The sequence below is a fragment of the Cnephaeus nilssonii genome (genome assembly GCF_951640355.1).
Source record: "Cnephaeus nilssonii genome assembly, chromosome: 14".
Lineage (NCBI taxonomy): Eukaryota > Metazoa > Chordata > Mammalia > Chiroptera > Vespertilionidae > Cnephaeus > Cnephaeus nilssonii.
Genome location: NC_137085.1, coordinates 56,170,521 through 56,185,754, shown reverse-complemented (window position 1 = coordinate 56,185,754; position 15,234 = coordinate 56,170,521). Strand labels below are relative to the sequence as shown.

Genomic DNA, 15,234 nt, shown 5'->3' with positions numbered 1-15,234 from the left:
GGGATAGCACCTTTAAAGTACCACATGAAAGTCAAATAAGGGTGTAAATTATTGGAAATTTAAAATACTATAATTGCGCCTAGTATCTAGTAGTTTCTCAAAGAAAAAGTTGATATCCCAAAAAAGGAAAAGGTGAGTGGATAATGAATCACCACAGAACACATGTTTTGGAATGAACTAGGAAGATGACTAAGCTCAGTTCTTAGGAGGACATTATTGAGGTTACAAATCTCCGTCTTGGTGAAAAGTTGATGTGGTAATCAGTTTCAAGTGATAATAAGTCAGAAAAAAATTCAGAATTCACTTAGTTAAAATGTCCCCCCGCCCTCTCAAAATAGTGATTTTTTTAATTAGTAGATAATGAAATATAAACAGCCTTAATGCTTCAAAAAGTTTTAAAAATGCAGCTTTTGGGTTGTTTCTTATCTTTTTATCATGATTCAGAAGGCACAAAATTGATAATGACAGGTGTCACATTCATACTTCCAACAGGTATTTGCTGCATCTCTGTGGTGGGCTGACCCAAATGCTATGGGTGATGCAGGTGCTCCCTGTTCTTAAAGTCTAAGTGTCATACGTACAGTTCAGAATAGAGGTACTCAAATGAAACAACAACTTTCTTTGCTTTGTTATAGTTTGCAAAAATAGACACAAGTAGAGTCCATATTTGATAATACATATTGGGCATGCCTGTGGCACAACATATTCATAATTTGTTTATGGTTTATAGTTTGTGCCCTGTGGTTATTAATGAAACTTAATGTGTGTGTGTGTTTTTGTGTGTGTATGTGTTTTCCTGGAAAGAATGCTAGAAAAGAAATTATAAGTATCTGTAACACTACTACTTTTAATGCAGATAACAAACATCTAAAATCTTCAGGGCCCTGCTACAACTTTAAAATTATCTGAATAAACTGAAAATATATGGGAAATATATAGGGTGTCCCTAAAAATGTATACACACTTTACAGCTGATAGCTTAATTGATGTTTCTTTCTTTACAGATTTTAAACCATTGTAATTAATAATTATTCAGTGTGTATACATTTTTGGGGGCACCCACTAGATCTGTTCAACCAGAGAATTAAATCATTTGCCTTTGTCATAATGGAATAAAGAAAATATCAGGTTACTTTTGTGGTGGCTTTTGCTTTTTGTTTTTAACAAAAGGTGATCCCTCAAGACTTTGTAGGAGAAAAGCCAAATAAGGTGCTTTGGGTTTTTTTGTGTGTTTTGGCTTCACTTTGCTTAATTTTGTTTTGATTGCTTGTTGCCATTAATTTCCTCTTCCAATCACTAGCCGTGGTCACCCGTGTTCTGCTTTGTACCAATCCCCCTGTAGAGGTGTTTCCACGTCACATGCAGCTCCTTTTGTGGGACTGAAAATGGCAGTGCCGGGGGAGCTGAGCAAATATAATCAAAACTGGAAGCTTTCATCCTCCTCCTTCCTGGCTCCCTCCCACTGCCCCCCTCATCTACGCCCCCCCCCTCCCCGCCCACCAATATATGAACATTCCCTGAGGAAGCAAAGCATACTTTTTTGGAAAGTTTTACAGACTTATTAGGTTGCAACCCTGAAGGTGTTTTGTTGTTTTGACCTTAGAATTGTGTGTGTGTGTGTGTGTGTGTGTGTGTGTGTGTGTGTGTGTGTGTGTGTTGCTTGCACCTGTGTGAATTTTTCTGTCTAACCCGAAGGTCGGGTATCACAGTTAACCCAGAGTGCAACCTATGGGCCAAAAGCTCACTTCTGCTTGAATCTTGAGGGCTCGGCGCTTAGGCAGGGAACAGGTGATGAGTTTCGCCTGTCGTTCGTGAGGGTACTGTTGTGTCTGTGCTTTGTCCTCCGATGTGGATAAAGTAGATTGTTGCATATGTGAGTTATGTGGGTATAAACAAATACAGCAGTTAACTCCCTAACTGGCTTTCTTTCTTGAAACTGTAGCCAGAACATAGCTTGTACTATGGAATATAAAAGAGCAATATAATTGAATGAAAAAGAAAGCCGAAGGACAATCCAAGAATAATATAAACATACGTTATTTTAAAACATTGGAGGGAGTGCTTTATGCAAAAGAGAAACTGGATTTATTGTTTCATTCCCTCTGCTCCCCCTTCGCCCCTTTCAGGAAAAGGCAAAGCCACAAGTGAGTGGCTGTATGTGTCTGATTGCTTGTATAAACATCGAAGAGGCCTTCAGATGGCTAAAATAAACACGCGCGTGTTACTGAAGGATATGTTTACACAAACCATTTGCTCAGCCTCCGAAATAATGAATAAATGAAGATTTTACTGAAATAATTGGAAGGATTTTTGTGTTTCTGTTGATGCCATAATTGAATGGCACCAAAGAGACTTTTATCAGCTATTTTACATGTTACATGTGTTAGCAGTTCCTTTCTATGAGTTGAATACTTCATTCTGTAGTTACTTTACACATGTTTTTGTAAGAAATTGTCGTTTATTACTGCAATTCTAGAGAGTTGCTTGATTTCCCAAGAGAAATTTAGCAGCCAGTAAAGATTATTTGGGTCTGCTTGGTCAGGAGAGGGAAGGCAAAAAAAGGAAGGAGCCATGGCATTCGTTTCATACGTAGAGCCCTATTTACATAACACTGCCCTGAACCTTGCCGTGTCTTGGTAAAATATACATTCTCCATGACTTAAGAATGAATACTTAAACAAAATCATCTTCAATATAGGTTTGCAAACCATATGTTTGTATATAAATAGATGTGTATGTGTGTAGATGGTGTATGTGTGTACATGCGTGTACATACACATGTACATATGCATGCATGTATATATATGTGCATACACATATGCTTGTGGTATCTGTCTGGTAAGAGCAGTATGTAACCTATCCATAGGTAGTAGTAAGAGTTAACTTTTATTTCGACATGACACTTAGACCATCCCTAGGAATTTACTAGTTAGCATTTCCTGCTTTCAGTTTGTTATCTTGACACAGAACTACAATACAACAGCTGGGTTGTTCCTGGGGCTCCTGGGGGGAGCTTTATTCTCAGAGTGCTGAGTTTCCTTTTCAGCCGTCAGCTCTAAAGTGCGTTCAAAATGCTCAACTTTTTTACACACCATTCTGGGCCCCTAGCACCACTCTGGGACTATGCTAGAAACGCTGATCAGGTAGATGAACTGAAGAATCTCTGGTTCAAGGAAGGGAATTGCAGAAGGCAAAATTGCACACGGCCATTGTGTGGCAACCAGGCTGCTCTGCTCCCTGGTGACGCTCTTTAGATGGGAATAATCGATTTAAAAGAATTACTCCTTTCTCATCAAAGTTATTTTCACCTGTTATGAAATAAAAAAGAAAAATGTTACCATTCTTTAAAATGATCTTTCACGGTGTTCACCCCTATGCAATATCTGTGATCTGGCTGCTGAAAAACACATTGGGATTTGTTGTAGTTTTGCCTAACTTTCTCCGTGTATAACAGAAAGACTTGCACAACACAGCGTTTCCTTTTTATCTAGGAAACTCTTCAGAACACTTCCTAAGAAATTAATTGTATTCCAGCCAGACTTGCATGCTGCCATCCCACAGGAAATGGGTCAGCAATCCATTAAGATGCCATTAGATAATCTAATTTGGAACTTAATCTCTAAATTAACCATGCTCCATACTTGAAGCATACTTGAGAGAAAGAAAAAAAGTTTACGTTTGAATCGATAGGGGAGCCGAAGCGTGAAGAAGGCTGTTTGTTTTTTCTGTGGCTGTGGTCACGTCTCAAGCCGTCTGGTAACCAGGAGAAACCAGACATGATGTAATTCCAGATTGAACTTGAACTTCAGGGACGTAGGATAGGGGAACAATGGGCCATAGGAATCAATAATGTCCATTTTCCACATGATTATGTTTGGAGCTTTAAGTTAACCTTTACGGGAGAAGCAGCAGGATCTTCAGTGCGACCCAAATGAGATGAGCCAGAGACAAGATGTTAGAGGAGAGAAAACAACTTTCGCCGCGATGTTTTCCGAGCAGCGCTGCAGACTCCAGCAGGATTAGAAAAGTTCCCGCTCTGCTGTAAACCGGTGGCCTGTTCAGAGCACTCTTTGTTCGCTTAGGTAGGACAAACTTAATCTTACGTTTCCTGTCAGATGATTTTTGGCAGCGCCACGGGATAGGGAGGAGCGAGATTCAGAAAACTCCCCAATGTAAACCTTGCTGATTAACCCTTTGCAATGAAAGAAGTATACTCAACACGCACTTCATTTGTAGAGGTTTCATGTAAAGTGCCGTATTTACATCTGGATTCTGGCTCTGGGAAATCAGCCTCGTCAGCACCCAGCGCAACCTTTAGTTATGAACTTACCTTTTCTGATTCTCCTGTTTCTAGTGCTGTGCGTAGGTCTGCAGTGCATTTTAAGCCCTGTTTACTTAAGTACAAAGCATAGGAGGAGATAACCAGAATAACAAATTACCAAAGAAAACAAGGAAAGGCAGAGCCTCCTCACGTTTAAGAAATTGAAGAACACGCATTTTGAATAATCAGAAATTGTAGAAAACGACAATTATTTCCTCCTCTATTCATTTTTTTGTTTTGTGTTGAGAAAACAGATTTTTCTTGCACATGCGAACAGAGTAGCAGGCGTAATTCAAAAAAGCATATTCAGTTCCTTGATCATTAGTGATTTTATGCTTCAAATAAGTTCTTTACGAGACAGGTTCTTTCATTTAGAGGCGAAATTGTGCAAATAACACTGATTTTAGCTTTTAAGTGAAAATCACTTGGGAAAGAATCCCTCTTTGCTTTTGTATAAAACTTAACATTGCTCCTCGTATTTCCTGGGTGATTTTCTCTAGTGAAAGGCACTGTTAGGAAGCTCTGTTTCTGTGGAGAATTTTGTCTGCTGTTGAAGACTCACATGTGCTAATGAGGGAGCTGTAGCACTGGGACAATGGCACTGAGAAGGAGCCCAGGGAGAGAGAGGAACGCAGACTGGAGGGGGACAGAACCCACAGGCAGGGTTCTCCGCTGTGGGCAGGAGATCGAATAAGTCCTATGAGCCTGACAATGCTATATTTTTAATTGTCTGCAACCTCCCACAGCTGCAGAAGTTGCTACACATGTATGTGTGTGTGTACTGTCATTTATTTTCAATTAGTCATCTTCCTGATGATTTTCTTTCATTTTCAGTTCCGAAACATGAGAAACAGCAAGCATCATTATTTTATTTTATTTTTTTACAAATCTGCTTACTTTGGCCTTTTTGAGGGGAAGGGTATTTTTCGTACTTCTGTGTAAAGTAAACATTTGCAGGAAATAAGTCTTTATTACTTTTAAGTCTATAGATTGCCTTGTTGAACGACCTTCAGGGATTTTGTAAGAGCTTTTTACTAAAAGAGGGCAGTCATTGCAGTGAGCACGTGAAACACTTAGCTGCCGTGTCCCATACGAAAGGCTCTTCTCGCCCCGTGCTCTTCATTAGGTAAAATATTCCACGGGCACATGCCATCATTTTACTTAGAAGATGCTAGCACTCACACACGGTAAAGTTAACATTCAAATCCAGTGCCTCCTCACCGCGCCCCCGCCCCCCGAAACAAAACAAGTCCGAAACATTTGAATATAAATTAATGAGCTTTGACAACCTACCATTTGGATATGTTATTTCAAAAGCATTGTTCCCCAAGGAGGAGCAATAAGGAAGGCTATTTACCTACTTAGTTAAGAAACAAATACGTTTCTCTTTCATTACTATGAAGTGCTATTGCTTGCAGTTAGAATAATTCCTCGAGCCACCTGCAGTTTATGCTGTTTGGTGTTTCCCAGAGAGCCCACAAGAGTACTTTGCAGTTCAGGTAAGAGCTGGCCGGGGAGCTTTCCCATACAGATTATTACAAATAGTAATAATCATTAGAAATCATCTTGCATGCAAATAGGCTCGTTCAGATGGCCATAATGAGCTTTAAAAATGGGGGAAATAAATCGAAGAAATCCAAGACCTGTGTAAAGCACTTTGTATAATCTTACTACGAGACTAGTCTCATCAAAGTGTCTCTCAACAAGCAAATTATTGACATGCAGCCACATCTGTACACACATGTGCAATGGCAAATATTGCACTTGGCTAGAAAGAATCTGGAATTGGATAATATACAGCTATTTGTGTTGAAGTTTGAAGTCAACAGTTATACTTTCAAGGGGAATTGCAGTGTATGTAAGTGATATAGACCATAATTTATAGAATCTCATATATAATTCAGGGATAATAGAAATTCTTGTCCGGTGATAAAAGTAAAGTATGTTTCGCGAAAGAGGTAAAGTGTAGTACAGTGGGTAAGAATATAGATCCTAGAACCACACTGCTAGAGTTCAAATCCTGGGCTTTACTGTTTAATAGCAGTATGAGTTGGGCAAGACACTTAGTTTCCTAGCTTCAATGGCCTCATCTGTAAAATCTGAAAAATAGCAGTCCTTTTTTCCTTTTTTCATAGGTTTGTTTTGAAGATTGAAAGCTTTAAAGTAGATCAAGCATATAGAACAGTGCCTAGCACTGTTAACACACACTATATCAATGCTGTAGCAACTAGTATATGAAATATCATTTTCTCTGTTCTTATACATTAATGAATTCTTAATCTATTTAAATATAGAAAAATAATTCTTAAATAAATGGGTACTTAAATACTACCCATCTATTTCTTCCACTTGTCTGAGTGAGCATTTTTCACAAGATGCTGTCTGCAGCCTTTTTGTTATATTGAAATCAGCAGCCAGTCCAAATATACACATATACAACCCAGGACAGCATGGTTTCTTACTTAATTCATACTTAATTAATCTGCCTTTATTTTTTTGCAGGCAGATACTAGCTACTAATAGGGAACATTGTTTATTGTTCATTTGGGGAGTGATACAAATATCTGTGCATTAATATTATAGTAGTACAATTAGTAGTATTTAGCCAAGGAAGTAAAACATTTTCCTTCTTGGGAATATTTGAAACAGGTGCAAAGGAATTAAAGACAAACCCTTCTTTTAAATGATGGCATTTATTTTATTTATTATCCATACTTTCTGGGCCATTGTTTATTTTTATTGCTGTCTATATAAGTAATGTGGCTACTGATACAATTGAGGTATGTATAAATAGGTATAATTAGTTGTGCTTCATTCCTATATTTTTGTGAGCTTCTTGAAAGAATACTTTTTATCTTCACAGTAAATATGGTAATATCATGATTAAATAAGTATGTAAAACTTGAGTGAGTGATGTTTATTACTGAAAAGTATTAGTATACAAGGTACTTTGACATTTTATACAATGATTTTTAAATTTATCCTTATTGTTGAAAGTATTACGGATGTTCCCTTCTTCCCATTGATCCCCTCCAACTCCCACATCCACCCCCCTCCAGGCCTTCACCACACTATTGTCTGGGTTCCTGGGTTATGCATATATGCATATAAGTTCTCCGTTTAATCTCTTCCTACCCACCTCAGCCTTCCCTCTGAGATTTTGCCCAACTTACTATCAGATAAACACAGGGTAGTAAAGAAAATTTTGCCACTCATGAAATAGCTCTTACTGTTTTTAATCACCTAAGACTAATAGTTGAAGTGAAGCCTTTGACTTTGGTTTCTTACTCAACCGACAACTTCATGTAATTATATTTGGCATCCCATGGTTCTTGGGTGGTTAGTGAACTAAATGTTCAGGGCCCAATCCTTTTCGGCCATAATTTTTAAAAACACAACCAACAAATGTTGACTTGCTCAGAGCAATTTTTCTCTTTTTTTCCTTGAAAGGCATAGAATCTATTTACTCCTTGTAGATGTGAAGACAAACTATTTTATCCAATTTATCCAGGATACAACATGTATAAATAGTGTATCATTTTCAAAAGGAAGAAGTGGGTATCTTCTTCCCCCTTAATCCTCATGATAGGGTCACTCTAATAGAACCTCAACTAGATTTGTTTTCAGAGGAGACAGATGCATCACATTTCAGTGTTGCTTTATCACCCAGACCAACCAAGTGTTCTATATACCAGTCTGTTGCAACACTAGCTAGGTTATGATCCAGCTGTGTGGGCCATGGGAAATTCCCTGTCTCTTGAAGTAAATTCACTTTGCCTTCAGAAAATTATGTTCAAATGTTCTTTCTAATGGTAGGTCAATTTCTGACTTCCATGGGAGTCAGACAGAACTGATTCATATCTGAGGTCTAGGTGGGTAAATTTGGGCAAGTTACTTAAGCTCTTTAAGTCTCAGTTTTCTCATCTGTGAAAAGGGGATGATGATGGCACATTCAAGAGTTCATTGAGAGAATTAAGTAACATAGCATGTGTGAAATACCAAAGATGGCACCTTGCTCATAATAGGCCCTCAGCATGGTTATTTTCTGGAAGTTTCTCTCTTTGTACTAATTAATTTTATCCATCTGAACCAGACAGAAGTCTACATTTCTTCCCAACTCAACTGCCCTGTCTTCCTGTCTCCTTTTAGCTGCTCCTCAAATGACATTATTTGGTGGTTTTATTCACCAAAGAAATGGCATAGAGTTTGTTTCTCTTGAAGAGTGATGCCTAGAAGAAACAGTGTTTTAGAGGTAGTCTGATCAGTATAAAATGAAGCAGGACCATCAACTAACATTAATGCATCTTAAGGTCAAAATAATTTGTTTGCTTGTTTCTTCCCTTTCTGGGATAGCCACATCACACATTTGGTCAGAAGAATGTAAAAATATTATCCATGATGTCGGACATGTGTTTCTTTTCTTTCTTTTTTTTTTCTTTTTTTTTTTTTTGCAATTTTATACACATAGAGTAGAAGTCATTGAAGTCATTCGGGTGAACTCTGCTTTGTGTTAAGGCACTGTCACAATCTTTGCTTCTTTTTGTACCTGATTTTTCTCAAAGTCCTTAATTTTTTTAATGGCATGGTCTTTATTTTCTAAAGATGTGCTTTTAACTTTCAGTCATGCTCATTTTCTGCTTGCCAAAAAAAATAAAATAAAAATAGTGATCTGGCAATGGAAATGTAATTTAAATTAAGTAAATGTATGCCTGAAGATATATTTATTGCTGAGGTAGTTTAATTTGACCTTGAATATTTTGAAATCTTTCAATTAAATTCTCTTATCTCTTAGTAGACAGAGACACAGGTTATTCAATTGACTATAAGATTATCCATATAATTCTTATTCCATTCTGAATTAAAATTATTAAGCATTTTATATATAAAAAGTTCCTATATGTAGATAAATATGAATAAGTGTGTTTATTTTATCCATACTGGTGATCATTGGCATTTATTTACATAGAAAGAGTTAGATATGTAAAAATCACTCTTTTTTATTTTTTACCTGAAGAACTATGCAATTTGAGGCATTCTCTTTTCAAAATTAAATAATCTAGGATATTTTGTCAGAACATTTTTCTTTACATTATTATTATAATTGAATTTTACCAGAGTTTTTCAATGGGACTACCAAAAAGCTCTAAAAATGTCTGTGCCTTATAGTTCTGAACTTAACCTACAAATTGGCATTAAGAGACTTGTAAAATTCATATATGGGGTCTGCATAGTGTTAATCTTTGAAATTTATTTTCCCCCAAAGGTTCATAAACAGTATTGACAAATATATTGCACACTTCAATTTTGACATGGTCATCATGTGGGATGGAGGTTTGAAAGGTTTAAATAAACATCTAAATCGAATCTGTTAGATATTTTGCAACAAGAATCCTGTTAGTCACCAGCATCACTTTATTTTTATTGAGATTTTTCCAAAGAACAATAATAAGCTTCTCTTCTAAAGAACTGAATGAAAAGGCTGTTGCCTAGTGCACCCTGATATCGTGTCTTTTCTGCCATTAGTAGGTAGACTTCTCCTTTTAAGGAGTCACACCTATTCTCAATAATTAATATTTTATTTTTCTAAAGTAGCACTCTCTATATAGAGCCCATATAATTTGGGACTCTTATTGATGAGCCTGTTGCTGACATTGTCTGTTACTGTCAAGGATTATCAATTGGAGCTAGTCTATTTTGTTTTTCATACGCACTTCCTATTTCAGGTTAAAAATAATGGATGTCCATTTTTGTAATTTATTATTTGTTAAGAAATGCTTAACATCAGCCATGGCCAGACTCTGTCAGGATTGATAAGACAAGGTCATTTTCTTTACAGAACTTACCTTTCAGTCAATAAGATTATCATAGATACAGATTATGATTATATGGAGAAATATATGCTGTAATAGTACTGTGTAATAATAGTACTGTAATAGTAAGTGTGGTGGAAGTACAATTAAGGAGAAAATAAGTTTCATGGTTTGTCATGTAACATTCTTCCTAACCAGTAGTGCAAAGCAGAAATAATTGTTCAAGATGTGTGTGGGGAAAAAGAAATATGTGAAAACAAGTCTCTGAGAAAAGGTTTTAGTAACAGCTACTCTTATTCTTTAGAATGATGATTTTTTTTTTAGCAGATAATGAAGACATCTTTTTAGTTGGAATTATTCCTTGTTTGAATTACTATTTAATTTTTCCTGCATAATTAATTTTTGTTAATGCTAAACATCTCTAATTTAAATTTAGAGATACCTGGTTTCTTTTTATAGGGGTCAAATCACAATGTAGTCTTAAAAAGATGTGATTATGATCAACACTCTTCAAAAATACATAGGTGTGATTTGGAGTATTTAATTGATTTGTTGGTTTATTAAAAAATTATTGAAAATTGACCACGTGCTAGGTAGTATATGAAATTAAGAACAAAAAGAGATGGACTTCGCTATCACGGAGCTCATTGTCTAATCATAAAATCTCTTGAGCATAAAAGGTCGTTGTGAATTTTTTCTCTTGCAATGTTAACTCAGAAATCTGCACCTAGACAGGTAGCAATAAGTCACATTTTGTATAGAGTATCACCAGAATAAAAGGAAGTTATATGTCAAGTTCTTTTTTAAAATCCAAGCTTTTTTTTCTATTTCTTTTTTGCTGACAAAATTCTTCCTTGAAGTGAATACTCCATAAAGGTTCTGTACCCTTGTAATTCAAATATTTTAAAAAATGAGGGTGTCTAGGTTGATAGCTATGATAATAGTATCCATCTCACCTCATGCTTGCAATAGGAGAAGATAGTAAATGAAATTTAAAACTTTGAAATTAGGTCCCCATTTCAGACCATGACAAAATTGGGTATGGAATTGTCAGTTTAATATTTTCTTGGTTCATGATGATTTTATGCAGCTGTTACTTAGTTGACACTCATTCTGAGTTGAGTGTTGAAACAAACAATACATTGGGTTAGGTATACCCCAAATGTATGGTGTGGGGTTGTTTTGTGATATATAGATCTGGTGTTATTTTCCTCCATGTGATACTTGTTTAATAAGAGATTATGCCAGTAGCAACTAGATAGCTGTTTTTCAAACTTTTTTCTTAAACAGCCTCAAACTCAACATAGGTGAACCCCGAGTTGGTTGGAAAGGGGCTAGAATCTCATCTGCTATTCCCTCCAGCATTCTTCCCACTCACCCCCTCTAAACACCCAAACCCAGAGCCGCTCCGATGTGGTAACATCACTGATGGGGAGGGGCAGGGGAGCCCCCGGCTTCCGGTGTCAGCATTTCAAATTAACATTGTACACTGGCCTTCCTGAAAAATAGGTTTCCCTTATTGTAAGATAAAAGAAATAACTTTCATTACAGCTTTCAATTTTATTCAACCGATAGGCATATAAACAATTGAAGCCCATCTTATCACTGAATTGCTTATGAATTCAAAGTAAAACAAGATCAGAATATAGCTGGCAAACTGTATTGCTACCATTGTAGATTTGCTGCTTTCTCTCTGTTTTTTTTTTTAAATAATAAAATAATATTGTATTTACATTAAAGTAGATAAAATATTTTAGGAAGAATATCCTCAATCAGAGTTCAGCAATTATGTATGAGCCTGACTTGAGGATATTCTGCTTTACAATTTATCTTACCTTCCATGAAAACAATAGACCATGTGGTATATATACCTATAAAATATATAATATAGTACATTTATCTCATATTAAACTATAATTTTTTTAAAAAAGGTTATAGTAGTAATTTGATATCTGTGGAATTTATGTTTCTAATATTATAGATTTTAACATTGTATTTTCTCTTTTTCTCTTCCTTCCCTCCTGCCCCCCTCCTATCAACAGTCCTGGTACCTGGGCTAGTTTGGTTCCTTTCCAAGTATCAAACAGGACACCCATCCTACCGGCAAATGTCCAAAATTACGGTTTGAACATAATTGGAGAACCTTTCCTTCAAGCAGAAACAAGCAACTGAGGGAGAATGAAATACAACAACAGCTTACGAAATTTAAAAAAAAAAAATGGAAAGGAGGAAGACTGGACAAAATAAAAACAAACAAAAAGGGAGAAAGGAAGGAAACTGAAGAAAGAAGATATTAGACCAGCAATTGCAGCACTTACAATCACTAATTCCCTTAAGGTTGAAACTGTAATGACATAAAAAAGGGTCGATGATATTTCACTGATGGTAGATCGCAGCCCCTGCAACGTAGCCTTTGTTACATGAAGTCCGCTGGGAAATAGATGTTCTGTCTCTATGACAATATATTTTAACTGACTTTCTAGATGCCTTAATATTTGCATGATAAGCTAGTTTTCTTGGTTTAGTAATCTTGTTGTTTACGCATGGAATCACTATTCCTGGTTATTTCACCAACGAAGGCTAGGAGGCGGCATCAGAGGTGCTGGGTGTCGGAGCCATGAGCCAGCCATTTTATAAGCACTCTGATTTCTAAAAGTTAAAAGAATATATGAAATCTCTGTAGCCTTTAGTTATCAGTACAGATTTATTAAATTTTGGCCCTTAACCCAGCCTTTTCCAGTGTTTAACCCAGTTTGAAATCTTAAAAAAGAAAAAAAAAGGAAAAAAAAAAGGAAAAAAAAGGAAAAAGGAAAAAAAAAACCAGTTTGAACACAAAGGCTCTATGGAAGAAATGCCTCTATGTAGGTGAAGTGTTATCTCTGCATGCAACAGTAAAAATTAATATAATATTTTGCCCACAAAAGAAACACTTAACAGAGGCAAGTGCAATTTATAAATTTATATCTAAAGGGGAATCATGATTATAAGTCCTTCAGCCCTTGGACTCTAAATTGAGGGGATTAAAAAAAGAATTTACAATAATTTTGAACGAATTTATTTTCCCCTCAGTTTTTGAGGGCATGGGAAAAAATGCATTAAATCAAGACAAATCATGTGCTTGAGAAAAAAAAAATTAATGGAAACACAGCACTTATGTTGGTTTAGCTGCAGCCTCCTCGGAGGTAGAATTTATTTATTTAAAATTACTGGTTGCATCAAGAACCCATAGGGTGTACAAAAGGTTCTATAAAATCTGCATCATAGAGACAGAGGCAGGCAAATCCATGTCACAAGGGTAAAGCTTACAGTTTACAAACTGGGAACGCCAGGGTGTAGGATGTAGAAACGCACTCTCGAGGAAACACGTGTAATCAGGGTGCTGAATACTTGCATGGTGCTTTCAGACATTAGCCTTGTTCAACAAGTTTCTTGTACTGACAGATCTGTAGTGTGCATGGGCAGACACATTTTGCCTCGGTGTCTCTTAAAATTTTAATTAAAAATACTCTTTCCAGTAATCCTAATTTGCACGAAGATATAATGTCCACATTACGTGCCTTGCCTTGAAATCTAAAAGACAAAAAAGAAAAAAAAAACCCACAAAAAAACCACGAAAAAGTGACATCACTACACTTGTTTTGCTGCATTTATTATCATTTTAAATCTTTACCATTTTTATGACAAAATATTTTGTACTCCAGACGAAGAAAAATGTGTGACATCATGGATTTTTTAGACAGTTATACCTTTATCGCACATTTATAAAGCATATCATGGCTGTGTATAGTTGCCGCTTAAAAATTGTAATCGACCAGCAATATTTTCAGTATTTTGGTGTTTTTTCTATTAACCTTTCATGTTTTTCATCTTCCAATTAATATTTGGGGGGAGGGGTTTCAAATTTATACGAATTATGCAATACCAAGTTTTGCCTATGTAGGTAGTGCTTTTAGCTGTATTGGTTATTATAGGTAAGTACACAGATTTAAAAAAAAAATAATGTATGCTTTTTTTTTTTTGGTTTGTTTGTTTGTTTTAATTGACCAAAGTGGGTACTGCTATTTTTGCAGTGTGATGAGGTCCTTTTGTGTACTGAGAGATGGACAGGGGATTTTTTTTAAGATACATATATATATATATATTCTGGGGTGGGTGGGAGGATTTTTAACACTTTACAGTGTAGCTGTGAAGCAGTGCACCCTGAGATGGGCCTGGGCTGCAAAGCGACTGTTCTGCCTACTGTGACAAACTTCAACTTACACAGGTCCCCCCTTCTCTAACTTCCCACCTGGGGTGCAAGCTGAACTCATCTCTGGTTTCCCTAACAACACAACTAGTAAGAGCAAGTGAACACAACATGTGCTCCTGGAGGCAGACTTGGCTTAAAACAAACTGTCTTTCCTCCTCCTTCTCCTCCTCCTCCTCCTCCTCCTCCTCCTCCTCCTCCTCCTCCTTCCTCTTCCTCTTCCTCTTCCTCTTCCTCTTCCTCTTCCTCTTCCTCTTCCTCTTCTTCTTCTTCTTTTTTTTTTTTTGGTGGTAGTAGTTTCTCTTGAGTTTCAGATCCACAGTGGAGAGTGAGCCTGTCTCATATTTGGCAACGATATTTGTTGAAATATCCACAGAGCGGATATTTCACCCTTGGGGGGGTTTAATAAATCCGCATATTTTCTCATCCAAAACACGTCATTGCGGCTGCAGGGAGTGCTCCCATAGTCTTTCCCCTCCAATTCTTCCCATTTCTTCATTTCATTAACAATGGGATAGGATGTGCCTGTGGCTCACCGCTTCGCATAGATGGCGGTGCGCTGGAATTTTCTTTTTGAGACATCCAGAAGCTTAAACAGAGGGTGGCTATTATTAAGTGTATTTGGACTTACAGATTTAAAAAAAATCAAAGTTCACTTTTTAAGGAACAAAGAGGTAAATCTTGTCAAGTGTTTTCATTTTACCTGCCCTTTGAAACTGAGAACCAGAGCAGAAGGGAAATGGAGAATTTTAAGGATTAGCCTTCCTGTGGATGCATGAAGCCCATGAGATGCTGATGGGATTTTTTTTAAAAGGGATGGTACCTCAAACATATTTTTTTATTTCCTTTCCCCTGCG

General features: G+C 36.5%; 1 protein-coding gene across 6 annotated transcripts in view; it reads left to right on the top strand.

Moving 5' to 3' along the window:
- Positions 1 to 15,234, top strand: part of NFIB (nuclear factor I B) — a 228,904-nt gene that overhangs the window by 210,101 nt on the left and 3,569 nt on the right. For all 6 annotated transcript variants that reach the window (XM_079790207.1, XM_079790208.1, XM_079790209.1 and 3 more), the window contains one exon: positions 12,174 to 15,234. This exon is cut by the window's right edge and continues 3,569 nt beyond it. In XM_079790207.1, coding sequence (XP_079646333.1) covers positions 12,174 to 12,303 — 130 coding nt within the window. In that variant the 3' untranslated portion in view covers positions 12,304 to 15,234. The remainder of the gene's footprint in view (positions 1 to 12,173) is intronic.